Here is a 22,279-nt window from a genome sequence, read left to right as displayed (position 1 = left end):
TTCTAGAAACAGGGATATAATAATCCAGCATCAAGAAGAACAGGCCATTTCTATAGTATGTATTTAATTGACCTATTTAACTGATTTCTACAGTGTTCATCAGAAGCATCCCTCATGCTGAACAATTTAAAACAACGGTTAAGTGAGGGTATGCCCTGGGGATACTCAGCAATTAGGAGCAGTTAGTCTCAGAAGTCTGAGCTTCTCTGCTGATGCTTAAGAGGAATGTTGATCGTGATCATATTTTTCAAGAAAAGAGAAGAAAAGAAAGATGCAGCTGTGGCATAGCTCTTAAAAAAGTCACTGTGGTTTGTAACAATATTACAATATTGTAATTGCTGAAAAATTGTAGTGCAGAGTAGGTTCACTAATGATGGATCTCATTACCAAATTTCCAACACCCGTCAATGGCTTAGCACATGCAGTGTCCAAACACAAGGAGATTCTGTGGACTGGAAGTTAATTTCTACTTGATAAAATGGGTGGCTCATTAGGTACAGGAATTAACATGTGTAAAGGATATAAGACAGAAGGTACTGTAGCAAAGTGAAGGACCAGATATTTTAAATAATAAAATCTGTAATTTCTGGACATCCCAATCTTTCTGAATCAGCTCTGCTGGTATTCAGGAATGACACAACAGGTATGAAGTGTGGTCTTGCAAGTGCTTTTTCTTATTGTACAAGCAAATGTTTCATCTTACAGAGATATTGTATACTTCTCATAAGCATTATGCAAAGTTCTGTGTCATTAGAGAAAAACCTATATGAAAAACAAGAGAATTTGCTATTTATCTTATTCTTTAATCAGAGTCCATTCCTGATTTAGAGAAGCTCCCTGGGAACCAATCATTAGCATATCCAACAGTGCTTGATATTTAAAAAGTAGGGGTCCCAGATTTCCTTCCCATACAGGAGTCTGTGTGGTGCAGCAAATGTAACATGTTTAGGGTATGCTGGGCATGCTGCACAAATGCTCAGTTGCATGAGTGCAACCCATATAGCACATTCTCTAGGTGTCAAACTTACTGTGTGTGCAGAGATGAATTCTACAAAGTGTGCTCAGTGTCATTCTGCATGCAGGTGTAATGATTATTGGGTCCAGGATTTCTGGCTGCCTGGCAGCTATTACTGCAGCTGAACTGCTGAATGCCTGAGAAATTCCAGATGATGAGCCAAATTAGTGATCTAGAACAAGTCAAAACAGTAGTTTACCATGAGAAGTAGCAGATTTGACAAGTACACATTGCTGCAGAATGAAAGCTCTTTGAAAAAAAGAGATTGCCTGGGAGCTGCTTTACCAATTCTGTTCCAGCATTAGGTTGAAAATGAAAATGAAGCCTTAATGCATTTCCACTGGTTTCTTCTCCCCTGGGAAGCTGCATGTTGCAGATGCAACTCTGCTGCTTAACAGGGAGTTAGTCTTGGTCTCAGGACACAGCAGTTGTGTCAGAGAAAGGAACACAAGTAGTGTGTCTGCCATACTTAATCTCAGGTATGCAACTACGCTATTTACTCCCGAGGGATGTTGTTTATGACTAAAATAATGAAGCAGATTAGCTCTGCAAAACCTGCAGCCATCTGTGAGAAAAACAACAGAGAACAACAGGCCACAGGGACAAACAGTCCCCCAGATGTAATTTCCCAGCTGGGACATTACTCAGTGTGGCCCAGTGCCTAGAAGCCCCAGTCTGTTTCTGATCTCCAGGTCAGTTTCAAAGTAGTTTTGTAATAAACTAGGCATGTTTATGTGTCCACCAAAAATAGCAGTAGCTGTTAAACCTGAAGCCATTCAGCATGGCTGACACAATCTTCAGATTTCTTCTCTTTAATTTCTTGGCCCAATTGCTTTGCAACATAATACTGAAAAAGCATAGTTCCCGTGTGTATTTGTTTTGGATAGATATCTAATCATCATGCCATATGATTGCAGTTTTGGAATCTGTTTTTTTAAACATTACATTTTGATATTTGGAAACACAAAATTAAAAACACAGAAGGACAGCTGAGTTTCTGCAGATTTTATTTCTTAACCAACTTTTCACCATCTGCAGTTTGTTCTTTGTTAGAAATGTGATTTACTTTGCTTTGTAAGATGCTACCTCTTCTGTTTGGTTAAGCCATTTAAGTTCATTTCCCTTCTTTCTTAATGGAATACCACTTACCTTCAGCCTGATTCTGCTAAGGTGCTTTTCCTACTCGGCTCATTTCAGCCATGATTTCTGGGGTTCAGTTTAGCCAGGGATCTATAGAGCACAATATATGTGAAGGTTGTGATCTCAAACACTGTCTTCCATATGATCTTCTCTCTCAAGGTGCTGTAATGTGGAATAGATGTCATGCGTTTCACCTAGGCTTGGCAGACAGCTGCTTAATGGTAGCTGGTTGCTACCATCTTGGGACACATTCAGAGCTGTGATGAGAGCCTCCATGATCTATTTTCTTTTTCAAGGAGGAGCCAGTTGGCCCATAATAAAAAGCAATGAATGACAGGAGTATATATTTTTTTCTCACTGGCAATTCAGTGGAAGGTTCATGTTACTAAACTCTTTGTTCATTCAGTGTTCACAGTGATTTGGAATAATCAATTTATGCCTGGTTTGTAATCAACAAATCATATTTTCAATTTATGTGAGAGTTTGTGCTTAGAATCTCAAGAGAAGTCATTGGAAGATAGCACAGGAGCAAGACTCACGTTGTGGAACTATTGGAATTGTGTGGTTACATTTAATTAGAAGTGCAATTTTTTAAAACCCATGATTAAGCAATGAAAAATAAAGTAGTATCTTCAGATCAATGACAGTCCACAGGAAACTGCTAGTAAGATGTGCAGACAAGCAGGAAAAACAGACAAGAATATAAATCTGTTATAATAACCTGTAAAGTATTACTCTACCTTTCTGAAATCAGGAGAGACATTCAGTCTTCGTTATACTTACTGTATACAATGTAAATCTCATAGGTCAGATTCTTGTCTCACTCGGGATGTATACCTAGATTGATCGGAGCTGTAGCAGAGCTGTCTGTTCTACTACTACTCCAGCATGGGGCCATGCTTGGCAATTGTCAGAAAAGACAGAAGGAACGATGTCGGTGCTGTGTGTCAATCCTTAGCTGAAATAGAATTTGTCTTTCCTGCTCTCCGTTAGAGCTGAGTCTGGAAAGAGAATCATGGAGTCCTAGCAGTTTTCTGACAGCCTTTCTCCTTCTTCTGCTTCTCCCTGTAAGAACAGTATAGAAGATACCACCTTCAGTAATGTAAAATTGTCTTTGCAGCAACAGTAAGGAAATTTTAAAATGAACTTATTTTGGCAGATCTTTAGGCTTCAGGGGCAATGCATGTGTTTATGCCAATGCTAAATATTGCCCATTGTTTCAGAGTAGCTTACATATGTTTGTTTTTACTTTCAAACAATAGACAATGCCTTTGGGTGACAGTGCATAGGCTGAATGCATCCTTGGAATGAGAAAACGTGTTTTGTCAAATGATTTATTCAGAAAATACTAAACTGAATCAATCAATTTGAGCAGCTCTGTTATGCTCCTCTAATGTGCTGTTCTTTAAACAGAGGAACCTTATTAGTGTAACAGTCACTCCACATCCTAAGATGTTCATGTTTTCTTTGGTTCTGAGTTGAACTCTAAATATGTAGGAAACATCTTTGTTTTCTAATTACTACAGATGATGTTCTGTTCTTTAGAAACAGAAGTATTTTCAGGGGAAAAAATTATGCTCAGGAAGAATAAAAATAAACGCTTTTTACTTAGGAGATTCACTAGAGCAACCAAAAGCAAATGGACTAAGCTCATTGGATTTAGTCAAGCTATGAACTGCCACATCTATAAATTTAGAAAGTTTAGAAAGTACCAGAGATCTTCTGCTCAGAGGCTGGCTGCACACTGAAAACAGGACATCATTGCTGAATTGCTTCACTACATTTTGCTGCTTCATTAGGCTAATAAGTTGTGATGTAGTCAGTCTATTCAGTTTGCTCTTTGAGAGAGAAGAGGCTAGGTGATAGTTATTGGTACTGTTTTTAAAAATTTACAACAGTCTTTTTTTACACAAAGTTTTCCTTTGTTGAATCTTCGTTGAATACCGGATGGCCTATATTGACCACGTTTGTCTTTAAATCATAAGAAGCAGTTCTGCATTCTGTTCCACTACCTTTAAACTAAGGTAATTCATTACAGCATTGAGATTTCAAGAGTGAGGAGTCAAGCCCTCAAACTCTAGAGATGGTAACACAGTTTATTCAGAGTAGTGCTGTCAGTGAACGATTCCCCTTCATGAGCACAGAAATTGAAAATTCTCTTTATAGGCTCTTGTGATTCATTTGCACATCGGGCCAGCATTCATGCAGTTTTGCAGTATGTGCATACATACATACATGTGGTAAAATGCAATAGTGTTTTTTCTAAGTTATGTAATTTTTAAATCATGTAGGACTAGTGATGTCACTGTAGCTGGTTGTGAATGTTGCAGAAGGAGTGCAATCTACTATAGTGAATTACCATACTATGAAGATGACCTTATACACTTTAGTTAAGGCTGAGTGAAGACTTCTATTCGGAGATGATGATATCATTGTGCCTAATACACAGAATCAGGTTGGGTTTAAAATTGCTGTGTGATTCAAAAAGTAGGGTTAGACTTATCCAAAACAGTAAATATACAGTGTATCCTTACAAGAAACTCTTTCAGATTTTACTGGGATGTTAATATGTACTTAACACTCCAAAAACCAATTCTTAAATTCTTAAAGGCTTGGCCTATGTATTACAAGTAAATGAGCATTAACAAAATAAGTCATACACCTATTCTTATTCTGACCTTGTCTCTGTCACCCCAAAACCTTGACATGCCCTCAAAGCATGTTAGCAGCTCCAGCATCTTAATTTTTTTAACTTGTTTAATTGTGAATTTTGTGGCGTATCTGTCAGGTTCTTAACATCAGTCTAAGTGTGTCTCATCTGACCAGAAATCACACAGCAGTATGAGCTTAATTCTAGGACAACTATCTGCTGAGTAAGCCAGCGAAATTTTGAGGTGGTGTGAAAGTGAAGTGTACAGTGAGGCCTGGAAGTCCATAGTTAATAGTTAGTCTATAGTTTTGTTTAGGGCAGTCCTGGCCAGAAAGAACATCACAGAATGAAACTAGACATCACATTGGTGCATAGATAGAACAAAGCCGCAAAGGCAGTATTTTAACAAAAAAAAAAAAAAATCTGTGTCTATGTGATACTTGGATATGTTCACTCTCTGTTCGAATTATTAATTGAGGCCAATGTATTATTATCAGAAAATTTGTTGGGGGAAAAATTCCTTGTCTTTAAATTTGCCTGTTCTTATTCTAGTACCCTACCATTTGTTTTCTATGCTTCTGAAATTTTGTCATTAAAAAAAAAAACTAGGAACTGCATACAGAGCAGTTCCTCTGACTTTATTTTCCTTATTCTTTCTCTTGACAATAAATTCTCAGAAATAATCAAGACATAAGCTGCATTTAGTCATTTGAAGAAGCATCCAGAGCAGTAAAAACTCTGCAATACTAGTCTTAAGACTAGAATGAATTCACAGATTATGATTCCTTATCCATATGGCATTGCTTTTCAGCCCTGCTTTTGGAGCCATCTTAATATTTAATTCGTGGACAAATAGATGTGATAAACAACTGAGCAACAGTTTCCAGGTGTGCATCATTTCTGTCTTCTTTCCAGCATATAAAAAGAAGATAGGTACACAGAATTTTCATTAACTTTGTGCAACACCTAAAATAACACTTTGGAATCTGAAGTATAACTTAAATGAAATTTAAGCACCAAAATTCAGGAGAGCTATCTAGAAAAAAATATATATATATTTTAGCCCACTTTAGTTCCTGAAATACAGCTAACTTCTTTTTCTAATGCACAGAGAAGCACTACTATCTTGAGCTAACTATCCAGGTGCCTGTCATACCCATTGAGAATCCAGAAATTCGATGTCCTTGTGCTGAAGTTCCCTGGAGAGTACTAGCTGCTAAACCTCTATGCTTGCCTAATGCTGCCTGGCAGCACTGAGTTCAACTTCAAAAAAACCCAACTGGGTAGCAGAGCCAGCATTTCGGTGATAGTATAAAAGTCTGAGCATTTGTTTCTAAATTCAGAAAGCATCCAGGTTCTGAATCCCAGTCTGGACTGTTCTGAACCACAGTCCAGAGCCTTTAGTTCTTTTCATTGGTTAGCCTGGATATCTCGGTAGGCTGTGTGCGTGTGGTTATGAATTTGCGTGCACTAGCCACTTCCCACACTCTGCTTTTTATAGAAAGGAATCCTGTGCCTTTGGGTGAATGAGATCTGTGGTGGATTCTAACATTTTCCTGATCTGGATGAACGTCCTGTTGAGGACCACCTCAAGAATTAATGCCTGCAGAGCCAATGACAGTCTGTACTTAGAGAAAGAGGGAGGTCCAGAATGATATGATCAGAAAAATAAATTCAGTTTCTGTACAGCTTTGCCATGTACCCTGTCAAAGCAGATTCTCTGTACCAGCCAGCTGTCAAAAAACAACTGGGTAAAGGATAAAGGGAGCTATGGGAATACAGGCCAAATGGTGAACAGTTACAACAATGCACATCAGTTGGAAGGTCCAGGTAATCACCTCAGTGAGAAAAAAATAAGTATGATGTTATCTGGCCAGAACTAACAAACAAGGACATGTAATAAATGGGGAAGAGAGTTAGTATGGAGGTTAGAAATGAATGCATAGAAATGGGGACAGAGTTTAGAGTCTATATACTGAGTAGCTCCAGAAACAATCAGCGGAGTTCCAGTGCAGTGACATCCTACAAGTGACAGAGACTACTGTGTCATAACAAGTTTTCTGTCTGTGAATTTGATCATGCTTCCGGGTATTAAATGTATTGATAAAAACAGTTGTTGTCTTCTGAGTATTGCAAGAAAGGGAGCATGTTCCAGTGAGATATTTTAGATAGTAATCTCAAGATGTGCAGTATCCTACACCACAGTAAAATGTATGCCTTTAAATCAGCAATATTTAAACTTCAAAGAATGTAAGTATGTTAGGAAAACTGTTCATTTCCAAATATATTTGCTTATGTGCTGAGTTTCATGTCTAGTTTACAACCATTGATCTGGTGTGGAAGTCAGAGTTGTGCTTCCAATTCTGAACCTACTGTCTTTGCTGGGGACTCTGGCAGATGAGTTCTACTAAATATCAGAAACTTGCTCCCAGTGGTCTGCCCCGTCTGTTTGCTGGGAGTTACTGTCTTCACTGCTTTCATCCCAGCACAGCTGGCAAAAGGGAGTGTTTACTAGTGTTTCAGACATTCCAGTTAACTGGATAGTGTCACAGCTCAAGTCACTGATGAAGATATGTTTGTGCTGAGATGCCAAACCGTTTACTGAAGTGGTCAGAATACAGGCAAACATTCACTTCTACCTTCTCTGCTGTGAGGGCAGTAACCTTTGACAGCAAACCTTGAAACAGTAAGGACGGGGGGGGAAGGGAGAGGGAAAAGAGAAGAGGATAACCAGTAAAATCTTAAACTGCTGCAGATGTTTCTTCAGTGATCAGAGGCAGAAATTTCCTGCATACTCCTTCATAGAATGTTACCTCAAATATTGTCATTAATATATTTTTAATGCTGATGAGGGCTGTATTTCTTACCTTGAAAAATGTGTTGGACCTAGTCAGGAGCCCTGAGGGCTGCATAAGTGTTTTTTTTGCTGATAACAGCACTTGTTTATGTGTTGTAGCTTATTTTGTCCCAGTAATGCATGAACTACTTAGAGATTTGTGCGTCTGTGCAAGCTGTCAAAGACAACCATTGGAAGGGTTAAGAAAAACACACTAACAGTCTGATTATACTAGAAAACTGTGCAGAAGTTGTCAGACTGTCCCTGTCTCTCAGCATGGCTTTGTCTTGAGAAGTGTTGTGTTGGCGTTTCAGCTAGCTAATCATCTGTAACTCAGATATCTCTGCACAACACTGCATTGTGCTTTGAAGATATAACCTAAATTGGATTAAACAATTGTTATGACAATCTGAGACTCTAAAGATGGATCCAACACTTAAACTACATAGCGTTAATAGGAACTCAAAATACTTACCCTGCAGGGCGAGTTCCGGAAGTGGGAGGTTCTCTGAATGCAAAAGAGAATGTTCTGCTAGATATTTTATGTAACACAAACAAAAAAGATTTAAAGATGAAGAAAGAGATACACTACACTAGCTGAAGTGTGAAGATTTCAGAATCTCCTGGATGGAATGACTTTTTAAGCTAAACACAGGTTTGGAAAATGTTGCAAAGCAATATCACAGTATTAAGAAATAAGAGATGGGAAATGATTGATTAAGGCCCCAGCCTCTCAATCATTAAGTCAGAAAATACCCTGCATCAAGTTAAGGACACATCCACGTTAATAACAACAAGTATTCTTGAAGGGATGGAGTTAAAGTTGTATGTGCACTCTTAACTTGTCCAGTAGTTTTATCCTTTAAGTTAGCAGTCTTTGAATTCTCATAATAGTATTTTATGGAAAGTCTGATTAACATAAGAGAAGATTTAAAATATGTAATGAAGATTCAAACAAAGCCAAAACTGTTATTTTTTAATCAATACTTTTAAATTGTAACACACTCCTTTTTTTTATTGGCCTGAAGTGTACACTGTATGTCAAAGTATTCATTATGTGATAAGTTGAAAGACAACTTCAGCTCCTTGAAAGAGTCTGGAGGAACAGAGCTAAAGACAAGAAGTTACAGGAGAGCCTTAATATTTAAGTTACTGATTCTGATATTTGGTTAGTCTATAAGATACTTCCCTTTGCTTTACATTATTATTCCTAATAAGACATCTCCTTTCCATTTTGTCTCCTCCATTTTCCTTGTTGCTTTCGTCTCCTGTCACAAAGCTAAAGTTCTCTGTTACCAGTTCATCTCTTTTCCACACCTCAGGATGGTACATGTGTCCAGAAACACAGGCCAAAACCAACAGATTTATCACAGCCTTAATGACAGCTGGCTGCATGCTGAGTGAATTCTTAAATTCCCCAAAACTACTTTTTTGCCAAAACATGTGGAGCTGCAGCATTCAACATTTTATTGGGACTGTTATCTCCAAGTGAAAAATTATTCCGCTGGAAAAAATTATTTGGTATCAGCTGCAGACCTATTTTTAGCTTCTTGTTTGGTGAGACTTCAGAAAACATAATTAGCCATATGTTGAGAGATGTTCGCCAAGTCTTGAATTCAGTGTTTGCAAACCACATTTAAGTGCTACCTTGTCCACAACTTTACACTGTTGGAATCAAATAACATGTTTTTGTATGAGAATGTGATTCTTCATATTTCTTTGGGTAAATATTTGTGTTTGTGAAAGTTGTAGAACTGGCAGTTCTAAAGACTGAAATCTTCCATTTGTTTATATAGGAAGGTCTGTACAGGCAACAGTACTGGAACCATCCCCTAATTCTGTCAGTTATGACAAACCTTGCGTTGGGGTAACTGCTTTCTAGGAGAGAGAAAAGTAGAACAGGTCAGAAACACTCATTCTCCCACAAATATACTAGTAGTGAAAACAGAACTAGATTATTTTAATCAAAAATATACACAGAAAATGTTAACTTTTTGTCAAAAGTAAAGAATTTCTACATGAAAAACAGAGTTTTTCCAAGGCAATCTAAATAAATTGTCAAATTTCAAATTGAATTAAAACAAATTGAATGATTAACTCATATCTGGCTAAGCTTTGGTAGAGAATTGTAGTCAGGTGCCTAATGATATCGTTATATCCTCTGAACCAGAATGCCTGTTCGGGCTACATTTCCTGTAATACATTTACAGTTTCTCCTCAGAAAGTTTTCTGCTAAATGATAAGTTAAATTTTTGCAGCCCTGAAAAGACAGTTTGGACTATTTGGATCAGATAAATGTCTCCTTTCTCCTTCAATTCAAAGATGAAAAAGAAAAGTTCTCTGTCTGCTATAGGAGTAAGACTAGGTTTTTACTTTTCTAGCAGATAGAAACGTTTTCTTTGGTTCAACTCTGATTACACATGGTTCCTGTTCCACTTTCTCACTCTTTCATAAAGCTGCCATAAAGAAGAAGGAAGAGGTTTCTTACAACGTTATGGGGCATGTTGGGTGGAGCAGAAGTGTACAAAGGCTAGAAGGAAGGGAAAGTGGAGCATTTGGGGCTGTTCCACATCCCTGGCTGGCCTAACTCACAGCAAAAGTAGGGCTTCTGCAGCCTCTGTGCTCTTTACCCCAGCTGTACAGAGAGTAAAGTCTAGGTAATTGAAAGTTGAGCCTCTTGCCTATAATCATTCAAAAATCAGTCCCCGAATCCTTCTGTTTCCATTTATTTGTGTTGACTGCAGGCTGTTGTCTATCAGTTCGATCTCATTTTCATTGACTTGTTTGGCTTGCTTTTTTCAGTTGACCTCGTTGCTGCTTGGTATAAATTTATGCAAAACATTTGAATTGCTGCTGATCTGTTTCTAGAAAAGTTAAAGACAGAAAAATAACTATTAAAACCGTGTATTGACAGGACAGAGAATTTCACATATAAATAACCTTCATTTTTAGTTGACTTTTGAGGACCAGCGTATTGTAGCAACTTAGAACAATTTTTTGTGATGACAGCGACATTGCCTTTCACAATTCACAATGCTTAAGAAGGAGGGGTTTTGAGCCCTTACATGAAGATAATTTATAGGTGGCTTTCGGAGGCACCTAAATTAAGGGTAATCCATTGAACTGAATTACAAGGTTACTACAAATTGTTGCATGTTTCATGGCTCAATGTAAAGTGAATAACATCACCCTATGTGATGCAATACAGCAGAATACAAGGATCTAAATATCCAGAATAACAAAAAAGGAATTTAAGAAAAAAAAATTGATAGGTGTAATCACATTTCACTGAGTAATGACTTCAACTGAGTTGCTCTAGAAAGCTTTCAAAGCACAAAGAACATGGGCGTTAAACAGTTATTTAACTGAGTTTTTTTTCTGTAAAAATGGTTAATCAAGCTTTTTTTGTCTATAGTTACAGAAATTGGAAATTTACTTAACTAAATGGGTTTTTTGGTTGAGTGTTAGTAGAGCTGAGACAGAGGGTTTATTTGTTTGGCTGGGGTACAGAAGATTGGTTCTTTCAGTTAACCTGTTTCTCAGTAAATGAAGGCTTTTCTTGATTTTACAGATAATTTTAAGTACAGATGAACATGCTGGTTTTGATAGAAATAATTAAAAATAAAACTTTTACTGTGTAAAAAAAAAAATAGGAATAGGAATAGCAAAAAAGGAGTCTGCAATATCTCTTATATACCTAAGGAGTAGGTAGGGTTTCTTTCCAAACACATGTAAAATGGTATTATTGGGCTGTTATACTGTAGTGTATTGCATACAATACCTATTCTAGAATGCTACTAAATACTTAAAAATTATTCTCTCAACTCTCTATGAAGTTTAATTTTCATGGTTTTTTGATACTCATAGAGCAGTCTGATTCTCATGACCTGTGAATGTGAATGTTTTTCCCTTTCTCTATTTAAACATTTGACAGCTTTTAATGACTTAATTTGTTCTGATTAGCTTACTCTACAAGTCTTCATTTGTAAGCAGAAATTTTTAGTTCTAAATAGATGCTGATAGAGCATAAGTAATCATCAGTCTGAAAAAAAGTGAATCAGCACTGAATTTTGTATTTTTTTCCCCCAGTATACAGATATATAGCTTTGTAAAGATTATGTGCATGTCTCTGCTTAGAAGTAGTTTTAATTCGAAAACTTGGAAAGACAGATAATCCCATCTTCCTTCAAAATGCATATACTGCTGAATTTGCACATTTCGGGTTATGTTTTCCTCTTTTGTACCATTAATATCAATGAGTAATGGCTTCCCATGTGGTAATCTAGTTATGGTTTGAAATAATTAGTGAACTGGACCAGTGTCACAGGATCAAGGAGGAACTTAATAAAAGAAGGGTAAAGGTGAATTATGTGGGGCATGGGAGCCTAACTAGGGATAATGAGATAATGAAATTAAGTAAAGAAAAGTTCTGATTGAATACCAGTGGCATCTTCACAGTGAGTTCTGTTAAGTAGTAAAACTTGCAGAAGCTCCAGTACATGGGATATTTAAAACTGAGCAGGTCAAACGTGAAAAAGTATACTTTATGGAAACAATTTTTCACTGAAAAAGAGGTGGACTGGGTGACCTAATATCTTGTTTCCACTGCTAGTGTCTATAAGTCTGTTTGAATGAGTATTTGGAATTCTGTATGTCTTTTAGCCTCACTTGGACTTCTTTTGTATCTAGCAGCAGGAGATTGTTACCCTGTGAAAGTGCTCAACAGTAAATAGCTTCATTTTCAGTCTTTCTTATTGGACAGAGTTATATTTGAGGATATATAGAGCCAAATTATGCCTACCTGTTTAGTTGTGAGAGTGAGAAGGACAGAGATCAGGAAGCCACCTATCCTGTGGATCAGAAAAAAGTCCTTAAGTTGGCCAACTGCATGGGAAATTTCAAATGGTGGGAATTGAGCAATGACTTCATTAATTTTTGACATTAAAACTCTTTAACTATTTGCATTCTTGTGTCTATTACAGACCATCTGAAAGGAGAGATAACCCAGCGGCACATTCAAAAGGCAGCCTTAGGTAAGAACATTTCAGATACAATAGCATACAATAGGAACAACAGGATATTGCCCAGGGCTTTATCTTGCTCATTGGGTAGGCTGTATTTTCTGCAAGTTTATGCCACAATATTTCAACAGTAGTCAACACCATAAACTCTTGAACACTATGAACTTTGCCAGAGATTTGGTTCAAAAGGCATCTGATTTTATGTGGTGAGAAAAATGATGCAAAAGCCGTATAAATAGTTTCTTCTAAAATTGTAAAAGCATTCTTTTTATGATGACCAAAACAAGAACGGAGAGGTCTAAGTTCTCCAGTTTTTAGACTGTTTTGCTTTCTGGTGACTCTAATTTGAATTCCCTTTAACTATACATTGATTTGTCCTGAGACTGGGCTTCTGTTTAGCCATGCTGCCCCATTCAGTCTAACATCCTTTCAAATTTTCCTCATTCCAAGAGGGACTGAAGGCGTATTCAGGTCATTTCTTTCAGACCTAGTTATAGAAGTTGAAAAGTTATTCCTTGCAGCTTTTGTTGATGCAGGTGTGAAGCTGAAAGCATATGTATAAGTTTTCTTGTTTGTATAAGTATGGAGTCATCCAAATTTGTTTTAAAATACTTTAAGCTAACTCTGCTGACTTTGTACTGGAGCAGACTAGGAGTGTTCATATGAGAATTCCACTTTTGGGTTAGTAACCTGTAGCTAGGATGTGACAGAAGACAACTGGGAGCAATAACAGTTTACGACCCTCTCAAATCCACAGAAGAATACTAAACTGTGCCTTCATGGACCTTCTTTACATAAAGAATGGAGCTAGCTCAGACTGGGCTGCAGTTTATGGCTTTGTTTTAATGGATACACAACCAATGTTCAGCTCTTCATTAAGGGGAGAAAATTTTTAATCCTGTGTTTCTCCTGGAAGTCATGAAAATCAGTCACCACAAAGTAACAAAATAATTTTCCCTTTCTCTTTTTATTTTAGCTATGTGCATCTCAAACTATATTCATGATGTTAGTGCTTTATACCCTTATCCTTTTTTATCTTTATTTAAAAATCAGCACTGAAAATTAATACTATCCATGTCAATAAAGTCCATGAGTCAAACTCCATTTATTTTGATCAATATCTGAAGGGCAATGTAAAGGTGATATCTTCAGTATAGCATGGAGCTCTTTCTTTAATGCACTCCAGGTTATGATATTACTTGTTGATTGTATGTCACATTAAGAAGTTGCACCAATAGCAACGTTGTTTATGGCAATTTCTTATTCAGTGTTTCAAAATATAAAGAAATGGTGTACTCTCACTGTGTGTTTCAATCTGCATGATAACAGCTAGGCCAGCCGATTTGTATACTGATTTTTTATTATATATAGAAAATTGTGTTAAAAAGGCTGTTTTTCAATAACTGTCAAAGCTGCTTTTCATAAAATAGGTACGCATAATTTTTTTCATGTCCTGAAGAAATAACATACTAGTGGCTTTACCAGCCATACATTCACACTGTAAATATTCCATTAGTATTCCACACCATAGCAGGCAACCCATATGTTTTTGACTTGTGTTTTGAGCATTGCTATCTGCTTATCATCACTAACTCTGGACCACACGAAATATTTTCCAGACTTTTTCCCCCCTTCATTATTCATTTTTCAAATACTCTCAGTATTTTGACTTAATATTTATTCTATGAGTTGGGGAGTATTAGTATTATATGCCTGCCTACCTATTTGGATGAACATTCTTCCAAGGAGTAACAGGTTTCAAGTCTCCCAGGATCTTTCTTGATGACCAGAATGTCATCAAGATAGTTTTAAATGAAAACTGCATGGTAAGAAGGCTAATTAAGAGTCTGCTGAAATCCCAACATGAAATAAAACACACCAGTGTTTCAATTAGAAGCCAAGTTAACATCTTCAAGCTGCCATTTTTTTCTTAACTTAAAACATTTTTATGTTCAAAACTCTTTAAGAAGCTATTTTACTTGGATTTTGAACAATGATGATCTGTTTCCCTCATGTCTATGCTTAAGATGTGGATTTCTCACCTAAGGAAAACTCCACTGTTTAGCCCATTGTTCTTTCCTATCTCTTTTAAAACACATATGCTGGGAGTTAACAAAGGTCACAAATAGATGGGAGGTTTCACTGATGGCGGAGGAGTGTTCCGTGTTTTTCAGTATAGACCAGAAGCATTGAATACTTTGTGTAAAATTCCCCGGGTTCACTCTCAGTGTCACTTTCATCTTTATTGATGCAAAAAAGACCTTATTATGCACATAACTCCCTTTTTTTCAGGAAGATCAGAGTAACATGCTCTGTGAAGTTGAATGAATTGGCATCATTGCATCCAAAGTTGCCTTTTTTCCTCTCTTTTCATGTTCTCTCTGCCTTTCTTTATTTCCCCTTCCACCTTCCTTGTTGATCTCCTTTTTAACTTTTACTAATTCTTCCAGCGTTCATGTTTTTCAATTCTTGGATTCCTCCCATTTTCTATTTTTTCTCAACTTTTTCTTTCCCCAACATCATTTATTTCTGCATTTTCCATCTTGAACGGCCTGTGTGATTCTTTCCTCTGTCTTTCCACTTCCTTTTGTGTCTTAAACTGCATTTTTAGTCAGTCTTTAAAATGAACTAATATGTACAGCATTCAAGTATTGACAGCAAAAACCGTGGGTCACCAGGATACTTCTGGAAAGGAGGGATGGAAAGGATGGAAAGAAAAGCTTTCCCTGGGGTCTTCAGTATTGTAAAAGGCAGATACGTATTTTATGTAATTCCAAGGGAGCATTATCTTAAGATGCTTTAAATTAGCATTTCAGTAAAATACTGGAACTGGTTCTTCATAATCTTATTCTGATTTTACATTGATTAAACATCATTGCAAGCAGACAATCAAACTAGCGTAACATTATCCACCTAACACTGGGGGAAGACTGAATCCCAAGGTGGAGCTTTGTGCTGACATAAGAAAATCCCATGACAATACTGAGAAAACACTCCTGTGGGGATGCAGTCATGCTGGCAAAGGCATGTTTTGTAAAATAACTTTCCATAACAGAAGTGACTGTACTGAGAATAGCACTGTTTTGCCTATTTGATTACATATCGAGTAGAGGCCTCTGTTTGGTCAACTCTGGAAGTTAGGAGGGACACTTGAACATAATCCTGACTGGTGTGCCCGTATCAGCAGAAATGTTTAGTAAATCTACCAGGAGTTCTCCAGGCTGTTCTGTCTGCTTCGAACAGATCATGACAAAGCTTCATACACAGAAAGTTCAATATGTGCATTCTGAAATGTGTTTTCTAAGTTGAGGTAAATGGTAGAGTCTGAATTCAGTGATTCAGCATTTTCAGCATAGTGTGCCTCTCTGTAGACATAATTGCAGTTATTTTCTCAGCTAAGTTGAAATGCAGTTTTGCAGTTTTCCATTTCAAATATTTTTCCTATTTGTTCACCAGCCTCCCTTCTGGTTTTACATAAGTTTTGAAATCTGGCCTACCAGCAACCTACTTCTTTTAGGATTCCCCTGAAAACATCTGGAAATGGCAACACCCTTCAGTGAACACAAAGAGAACCTGCTTCTAGGAAGGTTTGTTAGGGCCAAATTCACCTCTGTTCTTCTGTGCAGCTCTGTTGTTCTCAGTAGAGCTATTCGTAAAAAGAGTGGTACAATCTAACGTGGATAAAGATGGCAAATATGGGCTATTGTAAGGAATCTGTTCTCCAATTTCAGCATCAAGGTCCTGTTTTATCAATATTTTTATTTAAAAACTCAGTTTTCCCAGGACTTATAACTTGGCTTTTAAAAATATTTTATATTTATGCTGTTATTCCAAGCACAAATTTATGTTTGTTTTGTTCCCAAATTCTTTTTTGAGTAAGCTTACTTTGAAAAAGCCTATCCCTCCTGAAATACAAAATGACTAGGTGAGTCATAAACACCAGATACATTTGGATCATATCTAGAAAATGCTTCTCAGCATTTAATTTAGAGTGGAGAATGCCTGAGAGCAAAGATTTTGACATCTGCTACTTTTACATTTGTTTTTCTATCACACATTAGTTTTAGGCAAGAATAGGGAGCTTTCTCTGTATCTTTCTTCCCTCTATAGCCTTGTCTGTATCACCTTTTCCTACGTTTTCTAAATTGCATACCCGTTTTAAAGAAATTACTATCAGTTATGCCCTTGTTCCTGCCCTGCTATGTGTTTCTTTATGTGCTTCATTCTGCTTCCTCACCTTTCTTTGATGAGAACAGCAGCACTATCAGAACCTCAATAAAGCTGGGACATACAGTGCTGCATAATTCGCCAGGGTACTACCACTGAAATAATCCAGCCAGTGTTGGGGAACAATTTCAAAGAAAATATTGTTCCAATGCACTTGTTTGTGGTGCTCTGAGAAGCTGCCGCTACCATGTGGGATGGTGGAATGCAGATGTGTTTTCTGACACATCTGTGCGAGTCTGGATAGGTAGACTTGGGAACTGCTGCTCCCACTTGTCCAAAGTGAGATATAGCCCATGCCACTAGAAGGACTGGACCACTGTGATTTATGCTTGGTTAGTATATAAGGGGTGCTTAAGAAGTATATGAAAGTTTTCTCTGCAACCTTAGCAGCATTATACAGACATATATAATGTTGACTAAGCTAATAGTTAATAACTATGTCTTCTAGCTCACCTTCTGTGATCTGTGTGAATGGAAAGCACGCAGCATTTCCAAACTGCTGGTTTGCATCCTATTTAATCTCCTATTTAAATAAATCCATATTTAAATAAAATGAGCTCAGCTTCTGTCACTGCTTTACATCTTGTAACTGAGAAGCCATTTAACTTTGTTCATATGGAGCAGTAGATTCTTGATCTACGTTAATGCCTTGAAATGAGGAGACACAAGTGTTTTGAATCACAAAATGACAGAAGCTGAGAAAAGTAGCAGTCTGTGTTTTCCTACACAAATCCAAGGCAGTCCGTGAAGAATAATAGTTTTAATCAGAAGTAAATTAGAAAAAAAATGATTTAAGGCCATCCTTCCTGGCACTGAAAGTTGATATCTTCTATGTAGGCTAAATAAAGACCTTTGGAGAACTAATCTGTTTGTCTGAAGTCCAGAATTTTATGTTTGTTTTCTTGTTTTTGTTTTTGTTTTTTTGTGGCAAGAGATAAATCAACATCTTCTCAGGGCTGCTAGGTATCCAAAGGCACTTCGTCTATAACCATGTGGGTCAGTTCATCTATTTTACACATCCCTGAGATTTCAGTTTGTAAAATACACTATTTTCAGCAACACTGCGGAGTGTACTCAGTTAATATGGAATGCCTTCGGGTATAAGGGAAAGATTTCTCTTAGAAATTAACATTTTTGATATGCACAATGGTTCGATATGATCTGTTTGTCTGGCTATTTGTGCTTGAAATCTCAAGCAATAACGGACTGATTTCTGTAGAAGTTCACAGCTCCTGTAAGCAGCATGCAGGGCACTGATTTTATTCCTAGAGTGACCTCTAGTGGTATCGAGGCCACGGGTGATGGGTTTCATTTTGCCAGTGTGTCCATTATTTCAAAGGAAAACAATCAGAAATACTTTGCAATGTGGTTTATTTTTGGAATTCTGAGATTGACAGAAGGTGGGTAAGACTGTGCTTGTTTTTCACTAAGACAAAGATATCAGTAGTAAAACTGGCTGAAGATTTCGAAAACCATTGCTTCTTTGTCTTGCAAAAAAGGAGAGAGTTACTTAGGCAATGATCAAGATCATTTTGAATTTGCTTTGTGTTAAATGCTGTTAGAAATATTTACCAAACCAGTTTTTAAGCAAATAACTGAAATACTGATGGATAGTGAATTTTGAACACATACATAAGTATTTGTGTAGGATAAGTAGATTAGAGGGTCTTTATAGCTTCTTGTTACTGCAGTGTATTAAAATCATTGCATTTATTCCAGCTTTGTCCTGGAGGAAGAGAGCATAGACTCTCGCCTCCGGTAACTGCAGCTACACATTGTAACACACTTATTCTCTTGGTTCCACATGCTTTTGTGCACTTATAATCAGAGCAGTCTGTGGTTAAAACTGAGAGGTCCTGAAGAGCTTTTGTACTTTTGTATGTACCAAGTTCTTCTGTAAAGATTCTTACAATCAGGAAAAAGAAATATGCATTTGAAGCAGCAGCTAGACGACTAGCAGTGACTCCCTTGCTGCAGTATTTGTGGTTTGTTGTTAGTTTGGTTTTTTTTTTCAGTATTATGTAGGAATTAAGTTGAAAACTGTAGGAGTATGTTTTAATAAGAAGACACTCCTTAAACCTGGCCCTTGAGGCCTCAAGCCCATATAGACCTTTCTTTTTGTAAGTTTCTCTTTATTCTTTCTAGGATGTTTCTTAGTTTTGTTTGTTGACATGTATTTTTGTTACTCTTTTCAGCAGCTTTTTAGTAGAGGCAGTGCTAAATTCCAGAGTCAGCCGTGAGCTTTGTCTTTCATTGTGTCCTCAAGAATGAGAGTACTGCATCTGGTTGGGAAATCTTAGCAAGAACGTTGTCCTGAACCATCAGAGAAAATTCAGAGATTAGTCTTGTGTTCCAATTAAGCTTCCCATATGAGCCACTCATCTCCAGATTATTCAATATCAAAAAAGAAGTAGAAGTCATCCTTGGACTAAGTTACGTTTCTATTAGGAGTTTTAAACTGGTATCACAGTTAACCAGTTCCCAGTTTTATTGACTTCCATTTTAATATTTCACTGTTGTTGGAGCAGCTTGCAGTCTCTAAGCTTTCTTGCAATAAGTATTTCTCCTGAAATAATAAAGAGAAAGTTCAGTGTGAATTACTCTATGATTTAGAGACCCCTTAGTAAGCAGCAAGAGAGAATCTGGGTAGGAAGGTCCCAATTCTCAAATCTAGTCTACCAAGATTAAGATTAAAAAAAAAAAAAGTTGCTGTGAGGTTAGTTAAGCATTGAAACAGGTCCTCAGAGAGGGTTGCAGGATCTCCATCCTTGGAGTTTTTCAAGATGTGCCTGGACAAAGCCCTAAGCAACCTGGCCTGATTCAGTGTTCACCCTACTTGGAACAGGAGGCTGGACCAGGCAGCCTCCCAAGGTCCCTTCCCATCAGAGTGATTCTGTGATTTGAAGACAGAACTTGAGGTGGAGCAAATAAGAGAAAGTATCTTTTATACACATAGCCTACTGATTCTAGGCCTAAGCTGGTTTGCTTTGGCTCCAGTACCTCAGAGTAGCCTCTGTCTGTGGTATCTATAAAGCTGTTAAAATAGCTGGGAGTAACTGACAGTATAAGGTGCCGCTATCTTCCTTTTGATTAAGTAAATTAATTTTCTTAATTGAAGGCCACGTCCAGTGGGTGCGTTGGGCAGCTAGACTCTATCAGTCAAAGTTTCTTCCATGAGAGCTCTTCATGTACCAAAAAAAAAAATTCTGTAGTATCTAGTGAACTATAAACAACCAATGGAGCTCTTTTCAAATTTGTATTTTCCTTGATTTTCTAAAGGTAAATGTCAGAGAGAGAGTAAGCATTTTACATGTGATCAGATGAAGCTGATCTGACATGTCAATTGCCTTGACCTATCTATATGCATGCAGAGCTAAAACAGTAGAAGCTAAGTATAGACCATGTGTGCTTATTTTCCTTAATATTCTTTCAAATGACGTGGCTATAAACTCACTGCGCAGCCCAATATCAATGATTTTGTGCATTTTTATAAGTATTTGTGCTGACATTGCTCCTTATCCATTAATTTTTAAGTTTATGTACATATCTATATCATTTTCAAAGAAGTGATTGGGCCATTGTTTCATGTAGAATGCATGTAGAACATTTAATATTTTTAGAAAACATCAGACATTAGATCATTGAACCAATACCACAGTTGCTGTGTACATTGCATTCCTAACTGTGCCTGCAAGCACAGGATTTACTGAGCAAACATATATATATTGCTCATGCACAGTAAGTCTGAGGCTTCCCAGAACTGAGAATTGAGTATAAGCTTATCTGAGGATTCCCAGCAAAATATATGGCAGCCCTGAGCTTTGGTATCTCTGCTATGCACTGTGACATTCAGCATGAATGCACCTTTAGCACCTTCAGTTATGTCTCATTCTCACTAAAGCTGTACCATATCATTCTCAGCCAAGTTCTTATCTTGGCATTACATTACAAAAGTTCTGGTGCCATCTTATTACACATGCCATCGGTGACAGTGTAGTCCAAATGTCTCAGTTTTATGATAGGCAGCCAGCTTCAGAAGTATTTTCCGTCCTTTTACTCTTTTAAGAAAAGCATTTCAAACTTGGCAGAGACTTTTTTCAATGAAAGTTCTTGGACGTTGTAGAAGTGAACACTAAGGAAGCCTCAAAATTCATGGATGACAGATCACCCCCCTTTTGAGAGGTGGAAAAAGACAATTCAAATGACAGATATGGCTTTGTCTAATATTATGAGCAAGATAAATGATGCAGCAATAACCTTATGTAACCTAATGATGAAGTGCATTTAGTAAATGCAGGCAAAAATCTGGATCAGTGAGGGTTTCCTGACTATGACCTGCTATGTTGTTATTCCACTAGATCAACTGGCATGTATGGAACACATTAAACTCGAAGCTTCATTTTTTTCAGTAAATTGTACTTGTATATTTGGAAACCATCCGTGAAGTTTTAGCCACAGTGGTTTCAGAAACTTTCATGGCTTGCATACAGATGAAGTGAAGGCAACGCCTTTTGTTTCATGTGCCATGTATTTTCAGGAGCAAATATATAGATGACTGGTTTCAAAGAAGAGACTCAAGGGAATTGAAGTGTGAGTCTGTGTTTAACCAAAATGGCTCACTGAAAGACTGAAAAAAATAGCTCAACTTTCCAGGTGTGCATTGGAAGTCAGTTAGCTTGAGCCAATATTAAGCCAGTAAAACAATAAGCGGTACAATGATACAAAGAAAAGCAGCACACCAATGGACTTTTTTACTAAAATCAGTGATTAAAAAGAATCAATAAAATATACATGTCTTTAATCCTTCTCCCCTGCCCCCAAACATGTAAAGTGCTGAAAATGAGGCAGTCTATTTCAATTTCTCCTGATCACCTGGCTGAAATTTTAAAAAGTCTATTACAATATGATGGTGGTAAACTTGCTCTAAAACCCACAATGCACATTCTTCCAGTCTTCATCTGGGTCGGAGCTTCATTGTGCATACCTATCTTTGCTTTTGTACAAAGTACACACATAATTTCTGGTGACAAACACAGGTAGACATGGCCTAGGGGAGGAATAAGAGAGAAGAACAGGAGAATTCCCTGTAAATCATCCACAAATAATGAAGGAAGAATAGCTCTTTTCGAAAGCCCAAATGACAGCATATGCTCCAGTTTGAAAGCACTAAAGCCAGAAAGCTTGCCAAAAGTTGTGGAGCTGATTAATAAAGCAGTAAAAATATTAACTGGGTGCTGAAGTCAATTTGAAATGTGAGTTCTTCAAATGACTATAAACAAGCTGATAAACACAAGACTGATGAAAAAATGAAAAACTTTGACTGCAAATGTAAAGCCGAAGGGAAGGGCACAATGTTAGCTGAGGCACAAGGACAATAAATTCCTAGGAAA

At 37.2% G+C, this 22,279-nt stretch overlaps 1 protein-coding gene across 5 annotated transcripts in view; it reads left to right on the top strand.

Annotated features, from left to right (window-relative positions):
• Positions 1-22,279, top strand: part of KIF6 (kinesin family member 6) — a 185,621-nt gene that overhangs the window by 141,329 nt on the left and 22,013 nt on the right. For all 5 annotated transcript variants that reach the window (XM_064509535.1, XM_064509537.1, XM_064509534.1 and 2 more), the window contains one exon: positions 12,624-12,674. In XM_064509535.1, coding sequence (XP_064365605.1) covers positions 12,624-12,674 — 51 coding nt within the window. The remainder of the gene's footprint in view (positions 1-12,623; positions 12,675-22,279) is intronic.

Source organism: Dromaius novaehollandiae, chromosome 3 (genome assembly GCF_036370855.1).
Source record: "Dromaius novaehollandiae isolate bDroNov1 chromosome 3, bDroNov1.hap1, whole genome shotgun sequence".
NCBI lineage: Eukaryota > Metazoa > Chordata > Aves > Casuariiformes > Dromaiidae > Dromaius > Dromaius novaehollandiae.
This window is presented reverse-complemented; position numbering and strand designations above follow the sequence as displayed.